The sequence below is a fragment of the Mytilus californianus genome, unplaced genomic scaffold (genome assembly GCF_021869535.1).
Source record: "Mytilus californianus isolate M0D057914Y unplaced genomic scaffold, xbMytCali1.0.p SCAF_11, whole genome shotgun sequence".
Classification (NCBI taxonomy): domain Eukaryota; kingdom Metazoa; phylum Mollusca; class Bivalvia; order Mytilida; family Mytilidae; genus Mytilus; species Mytilus californianus.
In genome coordinates this window covers 11,828,071-11,849,452 of record NW_026262593.1, presented here as the reverse complement: position 1 = coordinate 11,849,452, position 21,382 = coordinate 11,828,071, and the positions used below count along the sequence as shown (strand labels likewise).

General features: G+C 33.2%; 3 protein-coding genes across 4 annotated transcripts in view; 2 read left to right on the top strand and 1 right to left on the bottom strand.

Moving 5' to 3' along the window:
* LOC127719564 (F-box/WD repeat-containing protein 7-like) overlaps positions 1 to 21,382 on the bottom strand; it is a 142,063-nt gene that overhangs the window by 51,090 nt on the left and 69,591 nt on the right. The window contains exon 12 of one of the 2 annotated variants that reach the window (XM_052225785.1): positions 2,486 to 2,852. The exons of the other annotated variant lie outside the window; for it this stretch is intronic. Within the exon in view, the coding sequence (XP_052081745.1) occupies positions 2,828 to 2,852 (25 nt within the window). The 3' untranslated portion in view covers positions 2,486 to 2,827. Of the gene's footprint in view, positions 1 to 2,485; positions 2,853 to 21,382 lie in introns of those variants that run through there. 2 annotated transcript variants of the gene reach the window in all.
* LOC127719568 (uncharacterized) lies at positions 6,860 to 8,585 on the top strand. Its single transcript, XM_052225790.1, has one exon. It carries the CDS (start codon positions 7,060 to 7,062, stop codon positions 8,299 to 8,301), a length of 1,242 nt encoding a protein of 413 aa, XP_052081750.1. The 5' UTR covers positions 6,860 to 7,059; the 3' UTR covers positions 8,302 to 8,585.
* On the top strand, positions 13,467 to 15,542 carry LOC127719567 (uncharacterized). Its single transcript, XM_052225789.1, has one exon. The coding sequence runs from the start codon at positions 14,131 to 14,133 to the stop codon at positions 15,370 to 15,372; it is 1,242 nt and encodes a 413-aa protein (XP_052081749.1). The 5' UTR covers positions 13,467 to 14,130; the 3' UTR covers positions 15,373 to 15,542.

Genomic DNA, 21,382 nt, shown 5'->3' with positions numbered 1-21,382 from the left:
TATTAGTCACAGCCGTTATACAATATTCCTGCGCTTTGTGCCATTTGGCAACTGTAAACGACTTGTAATTAGAGATTTTCGGCGATGAAATAATTCATGCAATTGTTCTTTGACATCTTGGCCAAAAGCACAGGGGATAATAAACTACATAAGGATTTCTATTGAGCACTACTTCCTATGTGCAACTTCAAAACTTTTGGGTGGTTCGACGATCATTTAAGGTTTTTCTGGTCATATTTTTTGTATTCCAGAATTAAAAGTATGAAAAAAGTGTTCAATTAGTTATAAATAACATAATAGCCAGCCAGATAATAACAATGGCACATATTTTAGCATTTGTTGGGTAGAACACAAATCTAGGGTGCTCGCATAAAGCAGCTTAACTGCTTAAAAATGAATCATAGTTTCCAGTTAATAATGCACATTTACTTAGTATATCATTATTACCCCGGTATGTACAAAGTTTCATGAAATTCTGTTGTGTCGTTTCAGAGGAGTTTGGATGACAAGAACAGGACTGACTAACGGGTCTAAAACATTATATCCTATAATGATTAGAGATTAGGACTATAAGATAATGGCTGAGATTTAGAGGTCTATCTGTGTTTTAAGTCAGTTTAGGATAATGGGTGAGGTTTAGAGAAGGTCTAGTTTAAAGATGGTCTATAAGATAATGGCTGAGATTAGGAAGACTATATGTGATTTAAGTCAGGTTAAGATAATGGGTGAGGTATAGAGAAGGTCTAGTTTAGAGAAGGTCTATATGTGATTTAAGTCAGATTAAGATACTGGTTGAGGTTTAGAGAAGGTCTATATGTGATTTAAGTCAGGTTAAGATAATGAAGTTTAAAGAAGGTCTATATGTGATCTAAGTCAGGTTAAGATGATGGCTGAGGTTTAGAGAAGGTCTATATGTTATTTAAGTCAGATTAAGATAATGGCTGAGGTTTATAGAAGGTCTACATGTGATGGTCTACATGTGATTTAAGTCAGGTTAAGAATATGGCTGAGGTTTTGAGAAGGTCTTTATGTGATCTCAGGTAAAGACTGCAAAAGAGAGGCGAAAGATACCAAAGGTGACATTCAAACTCACAAGTCAAAAATAAACTGACAACGCCATGGCTAAAAAAGAAAAAGACCAACAGACAAACAATAGTACACAAAACACAACATAGAAAACTAAAGACTAAAAAACACGAACCCCACCAAAAACTTGGGGTGATCTCAGGTGCTCCGGAAGGGTAAGCAGATCCTGCTCCACATGTGATATTCGTCGTGTTGCTTATGTTAGTACAAACACGGTAATGGGTCTAATTTGGTAAGTCACATTAGGGGAAAAGGGGTCGGGATTATAGTTACGACTTTTGGAACATATCCAATATTTTATATAAAATATTTGTGTAAAGTACATGGAATGCAAGGTTTATAACAAATCACAATCAAATTAGGTTTTAACTAGTTCATCAGATAAGTGATATAGAATTACAAATATCCAATTTCACTCCAAGGTGACCTGTCATAAAATGTTCTTTTTATGTCATTCAGAAATTTAAATAACCAGACCAATGATTAATTGGAGCACCTGTTCAAGTCTAACAGTTATATAACTGGGTTAATTGCATTCTTTCCCTTGAAGATTCATTATTATTTTCTTGTATGTTAAACATAGATACTTTGTCATCAATAAAATAAAAAATCCCCAAGATATAGAACAAAAAAATTGTAGTTGTGGTCTTGCAATGCAAACCCCTCATTTAATACCCAAACTTGAAGTATCGGCAGTCATCAACAATGAACAAAACTCTTCTGTTGTTGACAGAGAAAAGCAAAATTTCAATATACATTGCATTTTCCTCAAAAATTATCTATTTCTATTTCATTTGGTATTCTTACATTTAAATCTTCAAATCAATCAAATGTATTACAAATATAAATATTTATCATTTGTATAAAAACATTACAAAGATTTGTCACTTTTCACTTGTATAAGTAGGTAGATATTTTGTCTTTTATGTATCCCAGTACAGGTATAACCTTTGTCACTTTTCACTTGTACTAGTATGTGGATATTTTGTCTTTTATGTATCCCAGTACAGGTATAACCTTTGTCACTTTTCACTTGTATTAGTATGTGGATATTTTGTCTTTTATGTATCCCAGTACAGGAATAACCTTTGATCATCAACCACATTTTATTTGCAACTTTAATATGAGAAAATTTTGCTTATAGCAATTATAAGACAAATGAGGTTACCAAATGTCCTGTTAATTTTCAAAATATAAATGACTTTGTAAGAGTCACTAACCCTGTCAAGTGTAGGTGGATAAAGAGGACTGTAATTGAATACTTTTGCTCCCTGTTACGAGGGTGGTAAAGGGGGGGTGCTTGCACGGAAAAAACGTGAAATAAGACATAATTTCACGTTGAACGTGAAATAATTTCTGTCATGAACGTTGCACGAAAAATAAAGACTGTTAATTGTGAACCTTTTGTGACTGAGTCACTGTCTTCTTGTATATATAAACTCTCTGTTTTACTTGTTATTCCCGATTTAGGATACACATTTATGATGTAAATGGTTTACGGCTTTTAAAAAAGTATTTCTTGACGATCCCTGCCAAGTATTTGAATTTTATTTGAAAAATACCGAGCACGCAAAATAAGCATTTGAAAATCACGATGCACGTAAAATTAAATAAGCAGAACACGTTGAACGAGGTACCTGTCTTGCACGACTGAACGTTAAATAAAAAAGTAAAAACACGTTGAACGTGAAATAAAAAACGGCGATCACGTTGCACGAAAATAACCCTTTACCACCCTCTGTTACCTGATTTTCATTTCAATTCCCCTGAAAAATACAAGTAAGCTCTCATTGATGATATATTAATAATGTTCTGAAACATGACAGGTATCACTGATGGAGCAGAAATTGCACATCCTTCTGGATCACCAGAATTCACCATGGTTTTGGGTGAGATTCAATTAGTTCAATATGAAGTTTCTGTGAAGTGTGTTTTGGACTGTTGTCTTTTGATTGTTTTTCTTTTTGGCCCATTCATACTAGTGTCTATTATTGATTGTCCCCATAGGTACCTATTCATTCTTTTTCCCTCCTGCTATATTGTTACCATTCCGTGTGCACCCAAACTTTTTTTATCAATCCAAAAGAAAATATGACCCCCCTCCCCCCAGTGTATAAATCATGCTACAGTTCCAGTCTTACTACCACCTTTCTTTTTACATCTGAAAGAATGGAAGGCCGACAGCGATTTAATTAATCTCAAATACAGGAGGGTAAAAATGCCCTTTATTGTCAAGCATCAAACATCTGTTTTTTTCTACTGTTAGCATCAAATGAGCCTTAATTTTTTATTGTCATTCGTCAAATCTCTTTTTGAAGCTAAGTTTAGCGTCAAATGAAGTAAAATGTTTATCGTTAATGTTGTTTTAACAAATATTTTACCGTCATTATTCATGTGGGGTACCCCATTCCTACTCTCATACAGTGGACTGAGTATCATCAGCTTTTGCCATTTTCTAAAACCTAATGGCCTGATAATGCCTGAAGTGTTGGCCATTTTTTATCAGTGGAGGAAGCAGGAATATCTGGAGAGAACTATGACCTTCGTACAAAATTGTTACCCATCATTGAAATAATTCAACATCCTGGAAAACTAGTTGAATGAAAAATAAATTGCTTCACCGAGCGCAGCTGGATACAACCGCAGAGGTCCAACCCTGAACAGTTGCGGCAAAAATGGACACAATATTTGCGCTTGATACAGGTCTGAATTTGGATTGTAATTAAATATTTGACACATAATAGGCTTCTGACACAGAATAACTGTAGTCAAAGAACTTAGAATTGGTTATATGATTTGAATTTTATATTCAATTTTTTGCTTTTGTGCAATACACTTTGCTGTTGCGAATTGACCAACCCTCCCCCCCAAAAAAAAAATTCTTTCCCTCAAGATATGGTCATAATCTCAATTTGCAACCATAATTACCTATTTAAATACATCATAAAAGTCTTAAAATAGAAAATGACATACATTATCATGGCTAAGATTAATATTCCTTAATAGTAACTTCTGAAAAAATAAATTGACAGCTAATCATCTCAAGACAATACAACATTTTTTTATACATAATTTAAAAGCAGTGTAAGGGAGGTAATCAAAATGTTGTATTTGGATTACCTCCCTTACACTGCTTTTAAATTGTCTAAAGTAATTGTCCATTAACCATGAAACCCTTGTTTTCCCAATATTTTGCCCCATATTCCTAAACGGTTTGAGCCATAACCCCCCAAAGCAAATCCTAACCATCCCTTTGTGGTATGGAAACTTGTGGTATAATTTCAGAGAGATCCATACACCATTCCACAAGTTATTGTCTGGAAACTAGAAAAATGCTTATTTGGGCCCCCTTTTGGCCCCTTATTCCTAAACTGTTAGGACCATAACCCCCAAAATCAATCCCAACCTTTTTGTGGTTATAAACCTTGTGTTTAAATTTCATAGATTTCTATCTAATTATACTAAAGTTATTGTCCGAAAACCAACTGTCTTCAGACGACGTGATACCAATATACGACCATAAAATTTTTTGCGGTCGTATAATAATTGTGTAGTTAGAGATGCATTTCCCTCATGCATAGCTCTGATTCATTGTCAAGGTTTTGCTTAAGTTTTGGTCCTTTTTGGATTTACCGGTTTTAGGTATTGGACTTTCAAAATATTTTGGCCTAGAGCATCAATTGAAAGACATTAATTTTCAAAATGAGCATCTGGTGCAGTAAAATTAGTACCAATAATGTTATTAAATTACTATCCATAGCAAAAAAAATACTGCCATAAAAAGAAATATTGTGGTAAAAGGGAAGTAACTCTAATATTTTTCAGACAGCTTTTTGATCACCTGCTGTAAATGAGTTTTCAGCTTAGCTAGTTCATGTTGCTGATCTTTTATTTTCTGTGTTGTGTATTGTATACTTGTCTTTTTTTTCTCTTAATATTTCTTTTGCCCAAGGTGTTTTCTCCCTTTTGTTCAGAATCAACTCCTTAACATAATAAAATTGATTGCCCCCTTTACTTTCCTCCTACTGTTTTTTATAACTTAAATGATTTTTTTTATAGACACAATTATCTTCAGGACCTGCATCTCATATCAAAAGAATAAAAATACTTCAATATTTAAGCCTCATCATATTTTTACCTAGTTTTCCATTAAATCAGCATTTGATAATATCAAGTTTAAAAAAAGCCTCTGGGCCAGGTGAGCTAAAAAGTCAGGTGGACATTTAGGTAACCACATATCTTTTTATATTCACACTTATTACCTTTCATTAATATTATTCTCTTGATAAATATTTCAATTCAACTTAAATAAATGGATAATGTGTCTATGGGCCACAGATGCCCCCGGTTGTAAATATGCATGAGTCAACTTCCACATACAGATGCAGGATTCACATGGTTAAGACCGCTTTGTGATTATAAGCATTGTGTATTAATTTCATAACATTTGGTTGAGGCAAACTAAAGTTAGAGAACAGAAACAGCAGATTTAGCAATTTTTCCATTTATAAAGAGGCATAACTCAAGAATGTAAAAATGACGCCACCCAATTTCAAACTTTATCTGTGTTTTGTGGTAATAAGCATTGTGTATAAGTTTCATAACACTTGGTTGAGGCAAACTAAAGTTAAAGAATGGAAACGAAAAATTCAGCAATTTTTAGGTTTATAAAGGGGCAGAACTCATGAACGGTAAAAGTGACGCCACCCAATTTCGAATTTCATCTGTGTCTTGTGGTAATAAGCATTGTGTATAAGTTTTAAAATACTTGGTTGAGACAAACTTAAGTTAAAGAATGGAAACCAAATTTTGGGGGACGTATGCGACAGACAGACAGACAAGGGTAACACTTAATTCCTCCTCTCCTACAGTGGGGGCATAAAAAAAATAAATGAGGAATGTGTTCATGGGACACAGATGATGCCCCCGCTTGCATATAACATTATAGAGGGACATAACTCAAGAAAGGTAAAAGTGATTCTATCCAAATTCGTTCTTGATTTGATTTTTTTTGGTAATAAGCATTGTGTATGAGTTTCATAACATTTGCTTGAGGCAATCTTAAGTTCGAGAACGGAAACCAAAAATTCAGCAATTTTTTATTTGTAAAGAGGCATAACTCTAGAACGGTAAAAGTGACGCCACCAAATTTCCAACTTGATCTGTGTTTTGTGGTAATTAGCATTTTGTATAAGATTCATAACATTTGGTTGAGGCAAACTTAAGTTAGAGAACGGACACGAAAAATTCAGCAAATTTTCCATATGTAAAGGGCATTATAACTCTAGACAGGTAAAAGTGATGCCACCAAAATTCAAACTGGATCTGTGTTTTGTGGTAATTAGCATTGTGTATAAGTTTCCTAACATTTGGTTGAGGCAAACTAAAGTTAGAGAACGGAAACCAATTTTGAGACTTATGGACGTAAAAATGATAGCATGCAAATAGTCATAGAAATATTAAATGCAAAACAAAATATTTCTAAAGGTCCATTATCATTAATTTGATTCCTACAGCTATAATTCAGAGCTCTAATTATCTGATCATGGCCGAGTTTTCCCTTTAAAATACAGCTTCTTTCTCATACAATCAAGGACTAGAACAGTTTACCAACATTAGACTCTTAAAAATATAGGATGCAGAGGCATTCAAGAATAGTCTCTAAAAATCATTCAAGTACTAAATCAGTGATCCATTATGGTGCTCATTTAAATAACACATTTATGAGCACAGAAAATTTTAAAATGAACTTGTTTCTAGCGTGATTATTACTTTTTTAATTATGATGTGTCTAATTAATTCAGACCCTGAAAAGTTTGCAATTTTACTAAAGATGTAGATGTAAAAAAGGTAAAATTCAAATAGCTACGGAAACTATCATAAATAGTGAAGTAGAAAAGGAAATATGAAGTCAGATGGTGATGAGAGGCAAACAGACAAGGAAGTATCAAAGTCAGACATATTATTTTTGAAATGGTAATAGCAAGTTCTTTACAAAAAGGACAAATTCCAGTAGGATGTGAGCTGTGCAAAGGTCAAAATAAGATCCAATTCAAATGTCTGGACTGTAACCTTTTAATGTGCAGTGGGTGCAGGGACAGAGTTCACTTAAGGATTGCTAAAGATCATCAGATAACTGATATAAAGGATATAGGAAAACATGTTATTTTCAGTGAAATTATGTGTGAAACTCATAAAGGACAATCATGCTGCCTTTTCTGTGAAACCTGCAAAACATTTATCTGTGTAAAATGTGTAGCCAAAGTTCATAATGGACATGAGTTAATAGAAGAAGAAGACTACAATAAAGGCAAAGTAGAAATGAAGCCAAAACAGCAAAGTAAGATTAAGTTTGAAATATTCAAAGAATATACAACAGATCTTACCTCTGTTCACTTTATAGCAGTATGTTCTGATGGTTCTATGTGGATGGGGGATAGTGTCAGATCAAAGTTACAACATGTCAAACTTAGGGAGGATAGAACTGAAGTAATAACAAGTTTAAATACTAAGATTTATGATATGACAAAAACTCATTCAAATAACATTCTTGTAACAACAGGTGAGACTAAACTAAAACTAATCAACCCCATGACAGGACAGATAACAGATTCCAGGTATGATGTAAAACCATTGTATCCAAGAGCTATCCATGTGACCAGTGATCACAGAGTCATCATAGGAGCCTGGACTAGAGGTAAGATAGTCCCTGTTACAGGAAGACGTGTAGTTGTAGTAATGGATCAGGAAGGAAAACAACTAAAGGAATATGAACATGACAATCATAAAGAACGATTAATTACCTACCCTAGATACATAACCAGTATTAGTAATGGTAACATCTGTGTGGTGGATTGGTTAGACAATACTATAAGAGGTAGAGTGGTAGTGTTATCACCAGGAGGAGACATACTAGGGACTTATACTGGTCACCCTGATGTCAACACAGAGGATGATCCATTTACACCTGTAGGAATACTAACAACACCATCAGATAATATTGTTGTTACAGATATGAGCAATCATTTATTGCATATACTGACTGACCAAGGACAAATTATTACCTTCTACAACCTCCGTGACATAGGAATCTTATTTCCATATTCCCTTGCTCTGTCTACATCAGGAACTATCTTCATAGGATGTGTTATTGCTGCAGGAAGTCCAGACACTACAAAGGCTAAACTTTATGAGTTGGACTATTCTGGGTTCTAATGACTTCCCTTGCTCTGTCTACATTGGGAACTATCTACATCGGATGTGTTAGTGAGAAAGGAAGTCCAGACACTACAAAGGCTAAACTTTATGAGTTGGAATATTCTGGAATCTAGTGAAACTAAGGAAACAATAACCAGAATAATAAAGAAATTATTTGTTAACAGTTTCACTTGCTAAGTCATAAACTTCTGATTTTTAATCATAAATTCAACTTTTCCTAAGATAATAGACTTTCATTGCAGGATTGGTTTTTTGTATAAACATTAAATATGATTTATTTTCATGCTTTTTTTATAACAGATTTAAAGAAAAAAAGGAAATATGTAAAAAATCTTTTAACAGTCATCAAAGGGAAATTCTACCATCCATCAACCTGATTAAAATACAGACTGATTGATTGATTGTTGTTTAACGCCACTTTCAGCACTATTGTGCAATTTCGTGATGGTCAATTTATATTTGTGGAGGAAGCCAGAGTACCCGGAGAGAACCACAACCTTCGGTAGGAAAACTGACAATCCTAGTTAATTAAGATTGAAGTTAAGCACACCTGCCAAGTTCGAGATTCGAACTCACAACCTCAGTGTTGACTGGTTAGTGATACAGTAGTTTAACTACTTAGACCACTTAACCACAAGATTAAAATACAGATCCTTAGTGTCCACGTTTTGCTTACATGGATCTGAATACACTCCATTCTACTTTCTATTTCATATAAATAAGAAGATGTGGCATGAGTGCAAATGAGTCAACTCTCCATCCAAGTCACAATGTATAACTAGATGTGTCAAAACGACACAAATGGCCCCGTCTCAAAAAGTTGAAAAATCTGCAATTTCAACAACACATGTGGACACAAACATGCATGGATAGTATCCAGCTCTCAAGACCAATACTAGTTTGATGAAAAATTTCCTTGATCAATGAGTAGTTAAATTTCAAACTATCAGCAAACAGGAAGTGGATGTACTGAAGATGTGTTGAAACGACATGAAAATCAGCATATTGGAACGAAACATAAATTTGATCTGTAACTCATCATGGTAGACTCACATATAAAAAATCAGCGCAAAATCTGAAGGCGTATAGAAACTAGAGGCTCTAAAGAGCCTGTGTCGCTCACCTTGGTCTATGTGCATATTAAACAAAGGACACTCTCCAACATTGTAGACGAGAATAGACTTCATGACAAAAATCTCTATTTTGTTGATCTTGTATTACTGATCTTTTAGTCTGTTTAGTCTCTCTCTCTATATCTTTTTTAGTTTTTGCTAGTACAAAAGAGGGTTAAAAAAATCCTCATTTAAGGTCAATCACTCCTATGAAGAGTGACAGTCTACTAACTATATCGGCAAAATTTGACTTTCTAATAGATCTTGCCTTGCTGATCATTTTTGTGATTTAAAGTGTTTATTTATCTATTACAATTTAAATCATATAAGACATTAACGGAAAAAAAATGTTTCTCTCTAAATATCATAGTTTTCATGATAATAGGCAAAAATGAAAAAAATGGTAAAATTTGTCATTTATGGGCAATAACTCCTATAAGAATTTGTCTAACAGTTTTGACGTGTATGGACAATTGGTAGAGCTCATTATTCTGAACATTTTTGCTCCTTTCAGATTTTCTCTATTTATAACAGTTCAAAAAATAATAGACAAAACTTGCATTTTACCACTATATATAATGTTCTATTTTTAGCCATGTCGACCATCTTGGTTGGTAGACGGGGTTATCAGACAAATTTTTTAAACTAGATACCCTAATATTGATTGTGGCCAAGTTTGGTTAAATTTGTCTTAGTAGTTTCAGAGGAGAAGATTTTGTAAAAGATTACAAAAATTTACAAAAAATTGTTAAAAAATGACTATAAAAAGCAATAACTCCTCATGGGGTCAATTGACCATTTTGGTCATGTTGACTTATTTGTAGATCTTACTTTGCTGAACATTATTGCTGTTTACAGTTTATCTCTATCTATAATAATATTCAAGATAATAACCAAAACTGCAAAATTTCCTTAAAATTACAAATTCAGGAGCAGCAACCCAACTACTGGTTGTCTGATTTGTCTGAAAATTTTCAGGCATAGATATTAACCTGAAGCACAATTTACCTCTTGTCAGATTTGCTCTAAATGCTTTAGTTTATGAGATATAAGCCCAAATCTGCATTTTACTCCTATGTTCTATTTTTAGCCATGGCGGCCATGTTGGTTGGCAGGCGGGGTCATCAGAAATTTTTTTAAACTAGATACCCTAATGATGATTGTGGCCAAGTTTGGTTAAATTTGTCTCAGTAGTTTCAGAGGAGAAGATTTTTGTAAAAGATTACAAAAATTTACAAAAAATTGTTAAAAAATGACTATAAAGGGCAATAACTCCTTAAGGGGTCAATTGACCATTTTAGTCATGTTGACTTATTTGTAGATCTTATTTTGCTGTACATTATTGCTGTTTACAGTTTATCTCTATCTATAATAATATTGAAGATAATAACCAATAAAATGCTCCGCAGGGCGCAGCTTGATACGACCGCAGAGGTCGAACCCTGAACAGTTGGGGCAAGTATGGACACAACATTCAAGCTTGATACAGCTCTGAATTTGGATTGTGATTAAATATTTGACACAGCATAGGTTTCTGACACAGAATGAATGTGGTCTAAGAACTTAAAAATTTTAAATTGGACATTCACCTATTATGGTCCAATATCCAAAATCTAAATACATGGTTAGATTCAGCATATCAAAGAACCCCAAGAATTCAATTTTTGATGAAATCAAACAAAGTTTAATTTTGGACCCTATAATTATGACCTCAATGTGGACAAAGTTGATAACGGGGCCCAAAAATCAAAAATCTAAATACATGGTTAGATTCAGCATATCAAAGAACCCCATATATTCAATTTTTGTTGAAATCAAACAAAGTTTAATTTTGGACCCCGATTTGGACCAACTTGAAAACTGGGCCCATAATCAAAAATCTAAATACATGTTTAGATTCAGCATATCAAAGAACCCTAAAAATTCAATTTTTGTTAAAATCAAACTAAGTTTAATTTTGGACCCTTTGGACTTTAATGTAGACCAATTTGAAAACGGAACCAAAAATTAAGAATCTAAATACACGGTTAGATTCGGCATATCAAAGAACCCCAATAATTCAATTTTTTGATGAAATCAAACAAAGTTAAATTTTGGACCCTTTGGACCTCAATGTGGACCAATTTAAAAACGGGGCCCAAAATCCAAAAACTAAATACACGGTTAGATTCAGCATATTTAAGAACCCCAAGAATTCAAGAATAAAACCCCATTGAAATTGATCAAGAAATAAGCAATTTATACGAAGTATCTTCTTTTGCACAATACTGTGCAATTGAATATTTCTTGCTATTGTGCAATACTGTACAATTGACAATTTCTTGCTATTGCGCAATATTGTGCTATTTGATATTTCTTGCTATTGCGCAATACTGTGCAATTGAAGATTTCTTGCTATTGCGCAATACTGTGCAATTGAAGATTTCTTGCTATTGTGCAATACTGTGCAATTGAAAATTTCTTGCTATTGCACAATACTTATTATATAATAATTTACACATCCTGTTTGGTGTGTATCTCCTACCATATCATTATTATTTGCTTTTAAATATTAATCAGAAATAACCAACTTAAAATGGAAAATTTTAAAAGAAAAAAAAAGGAAAAAAAGAAAAAAAAAGAAAAAAAAAAATCCCCCCCCCCAAATTTTTTGAACCCCCTTATGATTCATCACCCCGAAACTCAATACCAGCCTTCCCTTTGTGGTATGGTACCTTGCAGTACAATTTCAGAGAGATCCATACTCTTGAACACAAGTTATTGTATGGAAACTAGAAAAATGCTTATTTTTGGCCCCTTTTTGGCCCCCAATTCCTAAACGTTTCGGGCAATTACCCCCAAACTCAATTCCAGCTTTCCCTTTGTGATATGGAACCTTGTAGTACAATTTCAGAAATATCCAAACACTTACACACAAGTTATTGTCATGAAACTAGAAAAATGCTTGTTTTTTGCCCCTTTTTTGGCCCCTAATTCCTAAAATTTTGAGGCAATTACCCCCAAAATCAATTACAGCCTTCCCTTTGTGATATGGAACCTTGTGGTACAATGTCAGAGAGATCCATACACTTACACACAAGTTATTGTCTGGAAGTTACAAAAATGCTTATTTTTGGCCCCTTTTTGGCCCCTAATTCCTTAACTGTTGGTACCATAACCCCCAAAATCAATCCCAACCTTCCTTTCGTGGTATTGAACCTTATGGTAAAATTTCATGGAGATCATTCACTTAAACTAAAGTTAGAGTGCGAAAACCAATGTGTCTTCGGACGACACCGACGCCAACGTCATACCAATATACGACCAAAAAATTTTTAATTTTTGCGGTCGTATAAAAACTGCAAAATTTTCTTAAACTTAACAATTCATGGGCCGCAACCCAACAATGGGTTGTCTGATTTGTCTGAAACTTTCAGGGCAGATAGATCTTGACCTGATGAACAATTTTACCCCGTCAGATTTGCTCTAAATGCTTTGGTTTCAGAGATATAAGCCAAAATCTACATTTTACCTCTTTGTTCTATTTTTAGCCATGGTGGCCATCTTGGTTGGCGGGCCAGGTTGTCGTACACATTTTTAAAACTAAATACCTCAATGATGATTGTGGCCATGTTTGGTTAACTTTGGCCCAGTAGTTTCAGAGAAGAAGATTTATGTAAAAGTTAATGGACGATGGACGCCAAGTGATGAGAAAAGCTCACTTGGTCCTTTGGGCCAGGTGAGCAAAAAAAAGTCTGCATAACTGTGATTTTCAACAATTTATCAAAGTCCGTATAATGGTTTGTTGCCGAATGACAGAATGACGGATCTGAATATACTCCATTCTACTTTCTATTTTAACTTGGATCTGAATACGCTGAAAAAATTGCCCCCCCCCCCCTTTTCAAAAAAAAAAATTTCTTTCCCTCAAGATATGGTCATAATCCCAATTCAAATAACTAATGGAGTTTGCAACCATAATTACCCATTTAAATCCATCATAAAAGTCTTAAATAGATAAATTAAAAGCAGTGAAAGGGAGGTAATCCAACATTGTACAACATTGTACAATTTTGTTTTTGGATTACCTCCCTTACACTGCTTTTAAATTGTCCATTAACCAGGAAACCCTTGTTTTTTCCCCTTTTTTGCCCCTAATTCCTAAAGGGTTTGAGCCATAATCCCCCAAAGCCAATCATAACCATCCCTTTGTGGTATGTAAACTTGTGGTATAATTTCAGAGAGATTCATACACTTAAACACAAGTTATTGTCTGGAAGTTACAAAAATGCTTATTTTTGGCCCCTTTTTAGCCACTTTTCCTTAACTGTTGGTACCATAACCCCCAAAATCAATCCCAACCTTCCTTTTGTGGTATTTAACCTTATGGTAAAATTTTATAGAGATCCATTCACTTAAACTAAAGTTATTGTGCGAAAAAACCAATGTGTCTTCGGACGACGACATCAACGTCATACCAATATACGACCACAATTTTTGCGGTCGTATAAAAAGGAAAATTCAAATAGCAAGTTCTTTACAAAAAGGACAAATTCCAGTAGGATGTGAGCTGTGCAAAGGTCAAAATAAGATCCAATTCAAATGCATTGATTGTGAACTCTTAATGTGCTGTGATTTTATAAATAGTGAAGTAGAAAAGGAAGTATGAAGTCAGACGGTGATGAGAGGCAAACAGACAAGGAAGTATCAAAGTCAGACATCTTAAAATTTTTTAATGGCCTTTGCAAGTTCTTTACAAAAAGGACAAATTCCAGTAGGATGTGAGATATGCAAAGGTCAAAATAAGATTGAATTCAAATGCATTGATTGTGAACTCTTAATGTGCTGTGAATGTATGGACAGAGTTCACTTAAAGACTGCTAAAGATCATCAGATAACAGATATAAAGAATATAGGAAAACATGTCACTTTCAGTGAAATTAAGTGTGAAAACCATACAGGACAGGCATGCTGCCTTTTCTGTCAAACCTGCAAAACATTTATCTGTGTAAAGTGTGTAGCCAAAGTTCATAATGGACATGAGTTAATAGAAGAAGAAGACTACAATAAAGGCAAAGTAGAAATGAAGCCAAAACAACAAAGTAAGATTAAGTTTGAAATATTCAAAGAATATACAACAGATCTTACTCATATTCACCATTTAGCAGTATGTTTTGATGGTTCTATGTGGATGGGGGATAGTGTCAGATCAAAGTTACAACATGTCAAACTTAGAGATAATAGAACTGAAGTAATAACAAGTTTAAATACTAAAATATATGGAATAGCAAAAACTCATTCAAATAACATTCTTGTTACAACAGATGAGACTAAACTAAAACTAATCAACACCATGACAGGACAGATAACCGATTCCAGGTATGATGGAACACCATTGGATCCAACCTGTATCCATGTGACCAGTGATCACAAAGTCATCATAGGAGCCTATTCTGGAGGAAAGCCATACTCTGCCACAGGAAGACGTGTAGTGGTGGTAATGAATCAGGAAGGAAAACAGCTAAAAGAATATGAACATGACAAACATAACAAACGTTCATTTAGTTTGCCTGCACATATAACCAGTACCAGTAATGGTAACATCTGTGTGGTGGATCATTCAAATAACAATGGCATCGGTAGAGTGGTAGTGATATCACCAGGAGGAGACATACTAGGGACTTACACTGGTCACCCTGATGTCAACACAGGGGAGAAACCCTTTAAACCTATAGAAATAATAACAACACCGTCAGATAATATTGTTGTTACAGATGTGAGCAATCATTTATTGCATATACTGACTGACCAAGGACAAAATATTACCTACTACAATCTCCGTGACATGGGAATCTTAGGTCCATACTCCCTTGCTCTGTCTACAACAGGAACTATCTATATAGGATGTGTAAATAAAGCAGGAAGTCCAGACACTACAAAGGCTAAACTTTATGAGTTGGAATATTCTGGAATCTAGTGAAACTAAGGAAACAATAACCAGAATAATAAAGAAATTATTTGTTAACAGTTTCACTAGCTAAGTCATAAACTTCTGATTTTTAATCATAAATTCAACTTTTCCTAAGATAATAGACTTTCATTGCAGGATTGGTTTTTTGTTTTAACATTAAATTTGATTTATTTTCATGCTTTTTTATAACAGATTTAAAGAAAAAAAGGAAATATGTAAAAAATGTTTTAACAGTCATCAAAATTCTACCATCCATCAATCCGATTAAAATACAGATTGATTGTTGTTTAACTCCACTTTCATCACTATTGTGCTATTTCGTGACGGTCAATTTATATTTGTGGAGGAAGCCGGAGTACCTGGAAAGAACCATGACCTTCGGTAGGAAAACTGACAATCCTAGTTAAATAAGATTGAAATTGAACACACCTGCCAAGTGCGAGATTCGAACTCACAACCTCAGTATTGACTGGCTAGTGATAAAGTAGTTTGACTACTTAGACCACTTGGCAACCAGATTAAAATACAGATCCACGCTTTGCTTACATGGACCTGAATACACTTCATTCTATTTTCTATTTTAACATGGATCTGAATAAGCTCCATTCTACTTTCTATTTTAACATGGATCTGAATACACTCCATTCTACTTTCTATTTTAACATGGATCTGAATAAGCTCTTCTACTTTCTATTTTAACATGGATCTTTCTATTTTAACATGGATCTGAATAAGCTCCATTCTACTTTAACATGGATCTGAATACGCTCCATTCTACTTTCTATTTTAACATGGATCTGAATACACTCCATTCTACTTTCTATTTTAACATGGATCTGAATAAGCTCCATTCTACTTTCTATTTTAACATGGATCTGAATACACTCCACTCTACTTTCTATTTTAACATGGATCTGAATAAGCTCCATTCTACTTTCTATTTTAACATGGATCTTTCTATTTTAACATGGATCTGAATAAGCTCCATTCTACTTTCTATTTTAACATGGATCTGAATACGCTCCATTCTACTTTCTATTTTAACATGGATCTGAATACGCTCCATTCTACTTTCTATTTTAACATGGATCTGAATACACTCCATTCTACTTTCTATTTTAACATGGATCTGAATACACTCCATTCTACTTTCTATTCTAACATGGATCTGACTACGCTCCATTCTTCTTTCTATTTTAACAAACCTTTGGGATCCTTGGGTTTTGTCATAATGATAATCAAATTTATCAGAACAGAAAGTAGGAGTGTTGTCAGATCCTTGTAATCGAAGCTGTAATCAGATTGACCAATCCATGTAACCTCATTCTGTATGAGCCTGTCCCAAGTCAGGAGCCTATAATTCAGTGTTTGTCGTTTGTTGCTGTCTCCCAACATGTTTTCTGTTGATTGTTTTGTCATAAATCTGGTCGTTTGAATTGTTTCATATTTTGTCATGTCACTCAGGCTTGGTCTTTTAAAGCTAAACAAGTCAGTTTGTGTTTTGCTAATTATTGAAGGCAGAAGGGTGACCTATAGATTTACATCATTTGGAGTCTGCTCAGGATAGTTGTTTCATTGGCAATCATACCACATCTCCTTATTTTTATATAGATTACAAAGAATCTAGTGGATAGTTGTCTCATGGGCAATCATACTACATCTCCTTATTTATATATAGATTACAAAGAATCTGCAGGATAGTTGTCTCATGGGCAATCATACCACATCTCCTTATTTTTATATAGATTACAAAGAATCTGCAGGATAGTTGTCTCATGGGCAATCATACCACATTTCCTTATTTTTATATATATTTCAAAGAATCTGGTGGCTAGTTGTCTCATGGGCAATCACACCACATCTCCTTATTTATATATAGATTACATTGAATCTGGTGGCTAGTTGTCTCATGGGCAATCATACCACATCTCCTTATTTATATATAGATTACAAAGAATCTGGTGAATAGTTGTCTCATGGGAAATCATGCCACATCTCAGGAAGATATGTCACCTTATCACAACACAATATTTCAGTTGTATATAATTTATATCTCATGAAGAAATGCCAGGTTCTTACCTTAAATAAACTTTGAGTAAGCATTCACTTACCTTTTAAATTAACATTCACAGTGAAGACCATATGAGGAAATAATGTATCTTCAATGCCATTGAATTTTCTTGTTTTACAATTCTTAGGCCAAAGAGTAACACTTATAGAATTTTTAATGAGTTATATCATAACTTTAAGTCATGCAAATGGTTCCACTTACATCTTATGGGAATATTGTCAGCTTTTGAGCAGTTGACACAGGTAAACATTTATCACAGCAAGATCTTAGCTATATATAGATGTCTAAATATCTCAGCTTACTGCTTTTAATGATGAAAATTTATGTTGAACCTTTAAGATCAAGTCTAACTACAAGTACCACATAAACTTATCATTATCAATGGTCAATGAAAATAAGGTTAAGTTAAGATGAACCTGTCAGACCTTTTAGACCAGGTGATCTAATGAGGTGTAGGACAACAGATGTATGCCAGATGGACACTTCAGAACAGAAGGCATCTGTATACAAGATAAGTCTACTGTCAAAAATATACCAGTGTTACATTGTTTACACCATCCATCGTTTATTTACAGCCTCATGTCTCACATTTTGCTACTTTGGTTCAAGGCGAATCAATACATTAAAATGTATTCTTTTTTAGTCTTACTTGTCAATTGTTTTTACAAAATAGATAATGTTTAGGTAAAGAAACCTACTTATGGTCAAATTATGGTGAATTTTAATAGGAAGTTAAAATGTACAAATTAAAATTTAAAGATTTAAATCTCATAGGGTTATTAAAATGACCCACTAAACAGCTGACTAATTGTCTGGAATTTTTTTTACTTTTTTGGGAAATTTAATTAGTCTGGAAATTTTTTACTTTTTTGGGAAATTTAAGAACTGGATGACTCTGTATTCAGCAACTATCCAGTAATTTGAAACCTATGAAAGTTTTATAAATGAATCATATCTGAATAGAATCAGGACCAGGACCGAATCACAAGCACAGAACATTCTTTCGCAGGACAACCTTACCCATCGTTTTTATATATGAATCATATCTGCCTTATAATGGACAATGAGAGAAAAATTTAACCTCAACATTTAAAAATAAAAGTTTCCAACTAAGGGTCTTAACCCACAGAAATAATCAACAAAGCTACTGGACATTCAGTGATTGTCAGTAGGTCACTAAATAAATAACCTTTCTATAGTTATATTTTTCTCCATATATCATCTCTGTATTAGGTCACTAGAACTTTTCAGATCACTGAAAATAATCAATGGAGTTCCAGCGGAAACTGAATAAATCTCCTTCAGAACCATCATGTGGTTATCAATTATATAATATTTCTATAGTAATATATTTCTCCATAAATCATATCTTTATTAGGTCATGTGAACTCCCCAGACCACTCAAAATGGTAGACAAAGTCAACAGTTGTCTATTTCTAATCTGATATATATATCATTTTTCATTTTAGAGCTATATTTAGAAACATTTTGCTGTATAAATCAATTTCACCAAAGTAAATTAGGAGAGCTTTCCAATAAAATCCAGAATAACTTATCAATAGTTCCTGTGCTTATAATCCAACACTCAATGCCCTGTCAAAATAATTAAATAGGCCAAATTGTTTTTACAAGTTACAATTTGAATTCATCTCTTACTTTACGTAACAAAGGAAATAAAACCTTTCCCAAGAATCAGTACCTGTTCAATTGAATATTTAATTTATTGCAACATGAATTGTCCCATTGAATAAACATGATAAATACAATGTTATCTTTGGAGTTCTGATTCAACTGTTGAAGGCTGTACAGAGACCTATAGTTGTTAACATCTGCATCATTTGGTCTCTGGTGTAAGTTTTCTCATTGGCAATCAAACCACATCTCCTTATTTTATATTGATATAATGTATTTGTTATATGGACCATTTAAAATGAAATTTTCTTCAGCTTTTTCCCCCATTTTTTTTTTAACAAAAGTTTCATTTTTCTGTACTGACCAAATAAAATCAAAATTTGTTCTTCAGTGGTTTATTATTGACATTAATTTGTAATAATTATCTCTGCCCTTACATTATGTGAGTCATTTTTTTAGTATCAGTACATGTATTTTCATCATTAGTTTATTTTTTTGTACAGCCTAATTAACCATTAAATGATTAATTTTTCAAGGAGAAATTTAAAGGGGCACTATAGCTACGAGATATAAAAAAATTATAAAATATGATTTTTTTTGTTCAATCATTAATGAAAGAGGAATAGTGAAATAATAATTCGCTTTTATCAGCCAGTATTGTCTAATTTTGTCAAAATAAGCAAATAAATATTGATGATGAATTATTCACTTGCAAGTGAATGATTCGACCTCATTGAATCCGTATTCATGTGAACTTCAATTTAACCCCTTAGATAGAGTTGGATAACGCATGAAGTGTGTGCATGTTTGATTATTTAAAGGAAAAGAATGTCAACATTGAAAGTAAACAAAGGTAATTCATTTAATTGACTGATTCGATCCTCAAAAAAATCATTCTTATACAGGTAAAAATGATGATTAACATATATTTTTAATCTATAAATGAAATTAAATAGACCTAGAATAATCCAACTGCCCGAGTTGCGCTATCTATTTATATCTTTATTTATGTTTATATCCCTTATATGGGCATCAGTGGTTTTCGGGAGGTCAACTCAACAGTTAATCAGATGGCGTCTAGACTAAAATACACACAAAACGAAGCTACATATTATCAACCCTATGCCCTGTAAATTGTTTATTTTAGATTTTTTATAATTTAGATAAGTGTTTTACATTGTTATAACAAATATGAGAATTTGAGTCAAATCGGTGAACATGAATTTGACAGCTAGTGCCCCTTTAAACTTCTCATTGAATGAAATCCAATGAGAACAATACCTATTTATTCAATTGGACGTTTCAATTCGACAAGTTTAAATACACAAATAAACATGTACTGATTCTGTGGAAAATGAGTTTTATTTCCTTTGCAATTAAACACATCAACTGTTAAAATGAGTCTGTTTCTAATAAAGATTGTTGCTGTAGAGCAATTATGATGTTGCAAAAATTATGCTTTTCATCATCCACAAGGTCGATATCTCTCAAATTAGAATATAGTGTTTGTACTTATTGAGCTTGCATTCTTAAATTAAGGATTATTATCATTATTTCTTGTGTAGCATACTCATTTTGAGAACAAGAAGTTATTGGTCAATCCCAAGTCAGGTCAAATGTTGCTCTTCCATGTAGCATCAAGCATTTAGGAGTAAGAGCAAAGATTGGTTGGTTCTGAGTCAGAATGTGTCTGGGAAAGGTGACACCTACTGAATGTTGCCTAAATATGAACTAACATATTAAAAATCAGACTGATCATGTTGGCCTAGAACATAGCAGGGTTGGTAAGCATATCACATGTATATTAACATTGTTCTCATCCTAATATGTATGTAACATATGCAACTTGACATTCAACTCTAATGATTGACTTCCTGTTTTACAAGAAGTTTTTAAACATCAAACGCCTAGTAGTATATCAAGCACAATAGTATAAAAAGATTGATTTGGACAGGAAATCTTCTATCATGATGTCATTATAATATGAACAGTTCAATGTATATTAAAAATAAAATTAAACTGATTCAAATTCAACTAAGCATTTGTTTGTTACTAATTCATGAAAATCTTAATCCTGGAAATCTATTTGTGTTTTGGGTTCCTATCTCATTGATGTATACCATACGTCTCCTTTTATTTGAACAGGAAATAATTAATTTACAAATTACAGCAATTTCACAAGGACCCCAAATATAGAACACACTGCTGATAACAAAGGTATTCAGATAAACACAAAAATAAACTGAGATATGTCCCACCTGTGTGTTAATATATAATTTCAATTACTACAATGTAAATGTTGAAATATTAATT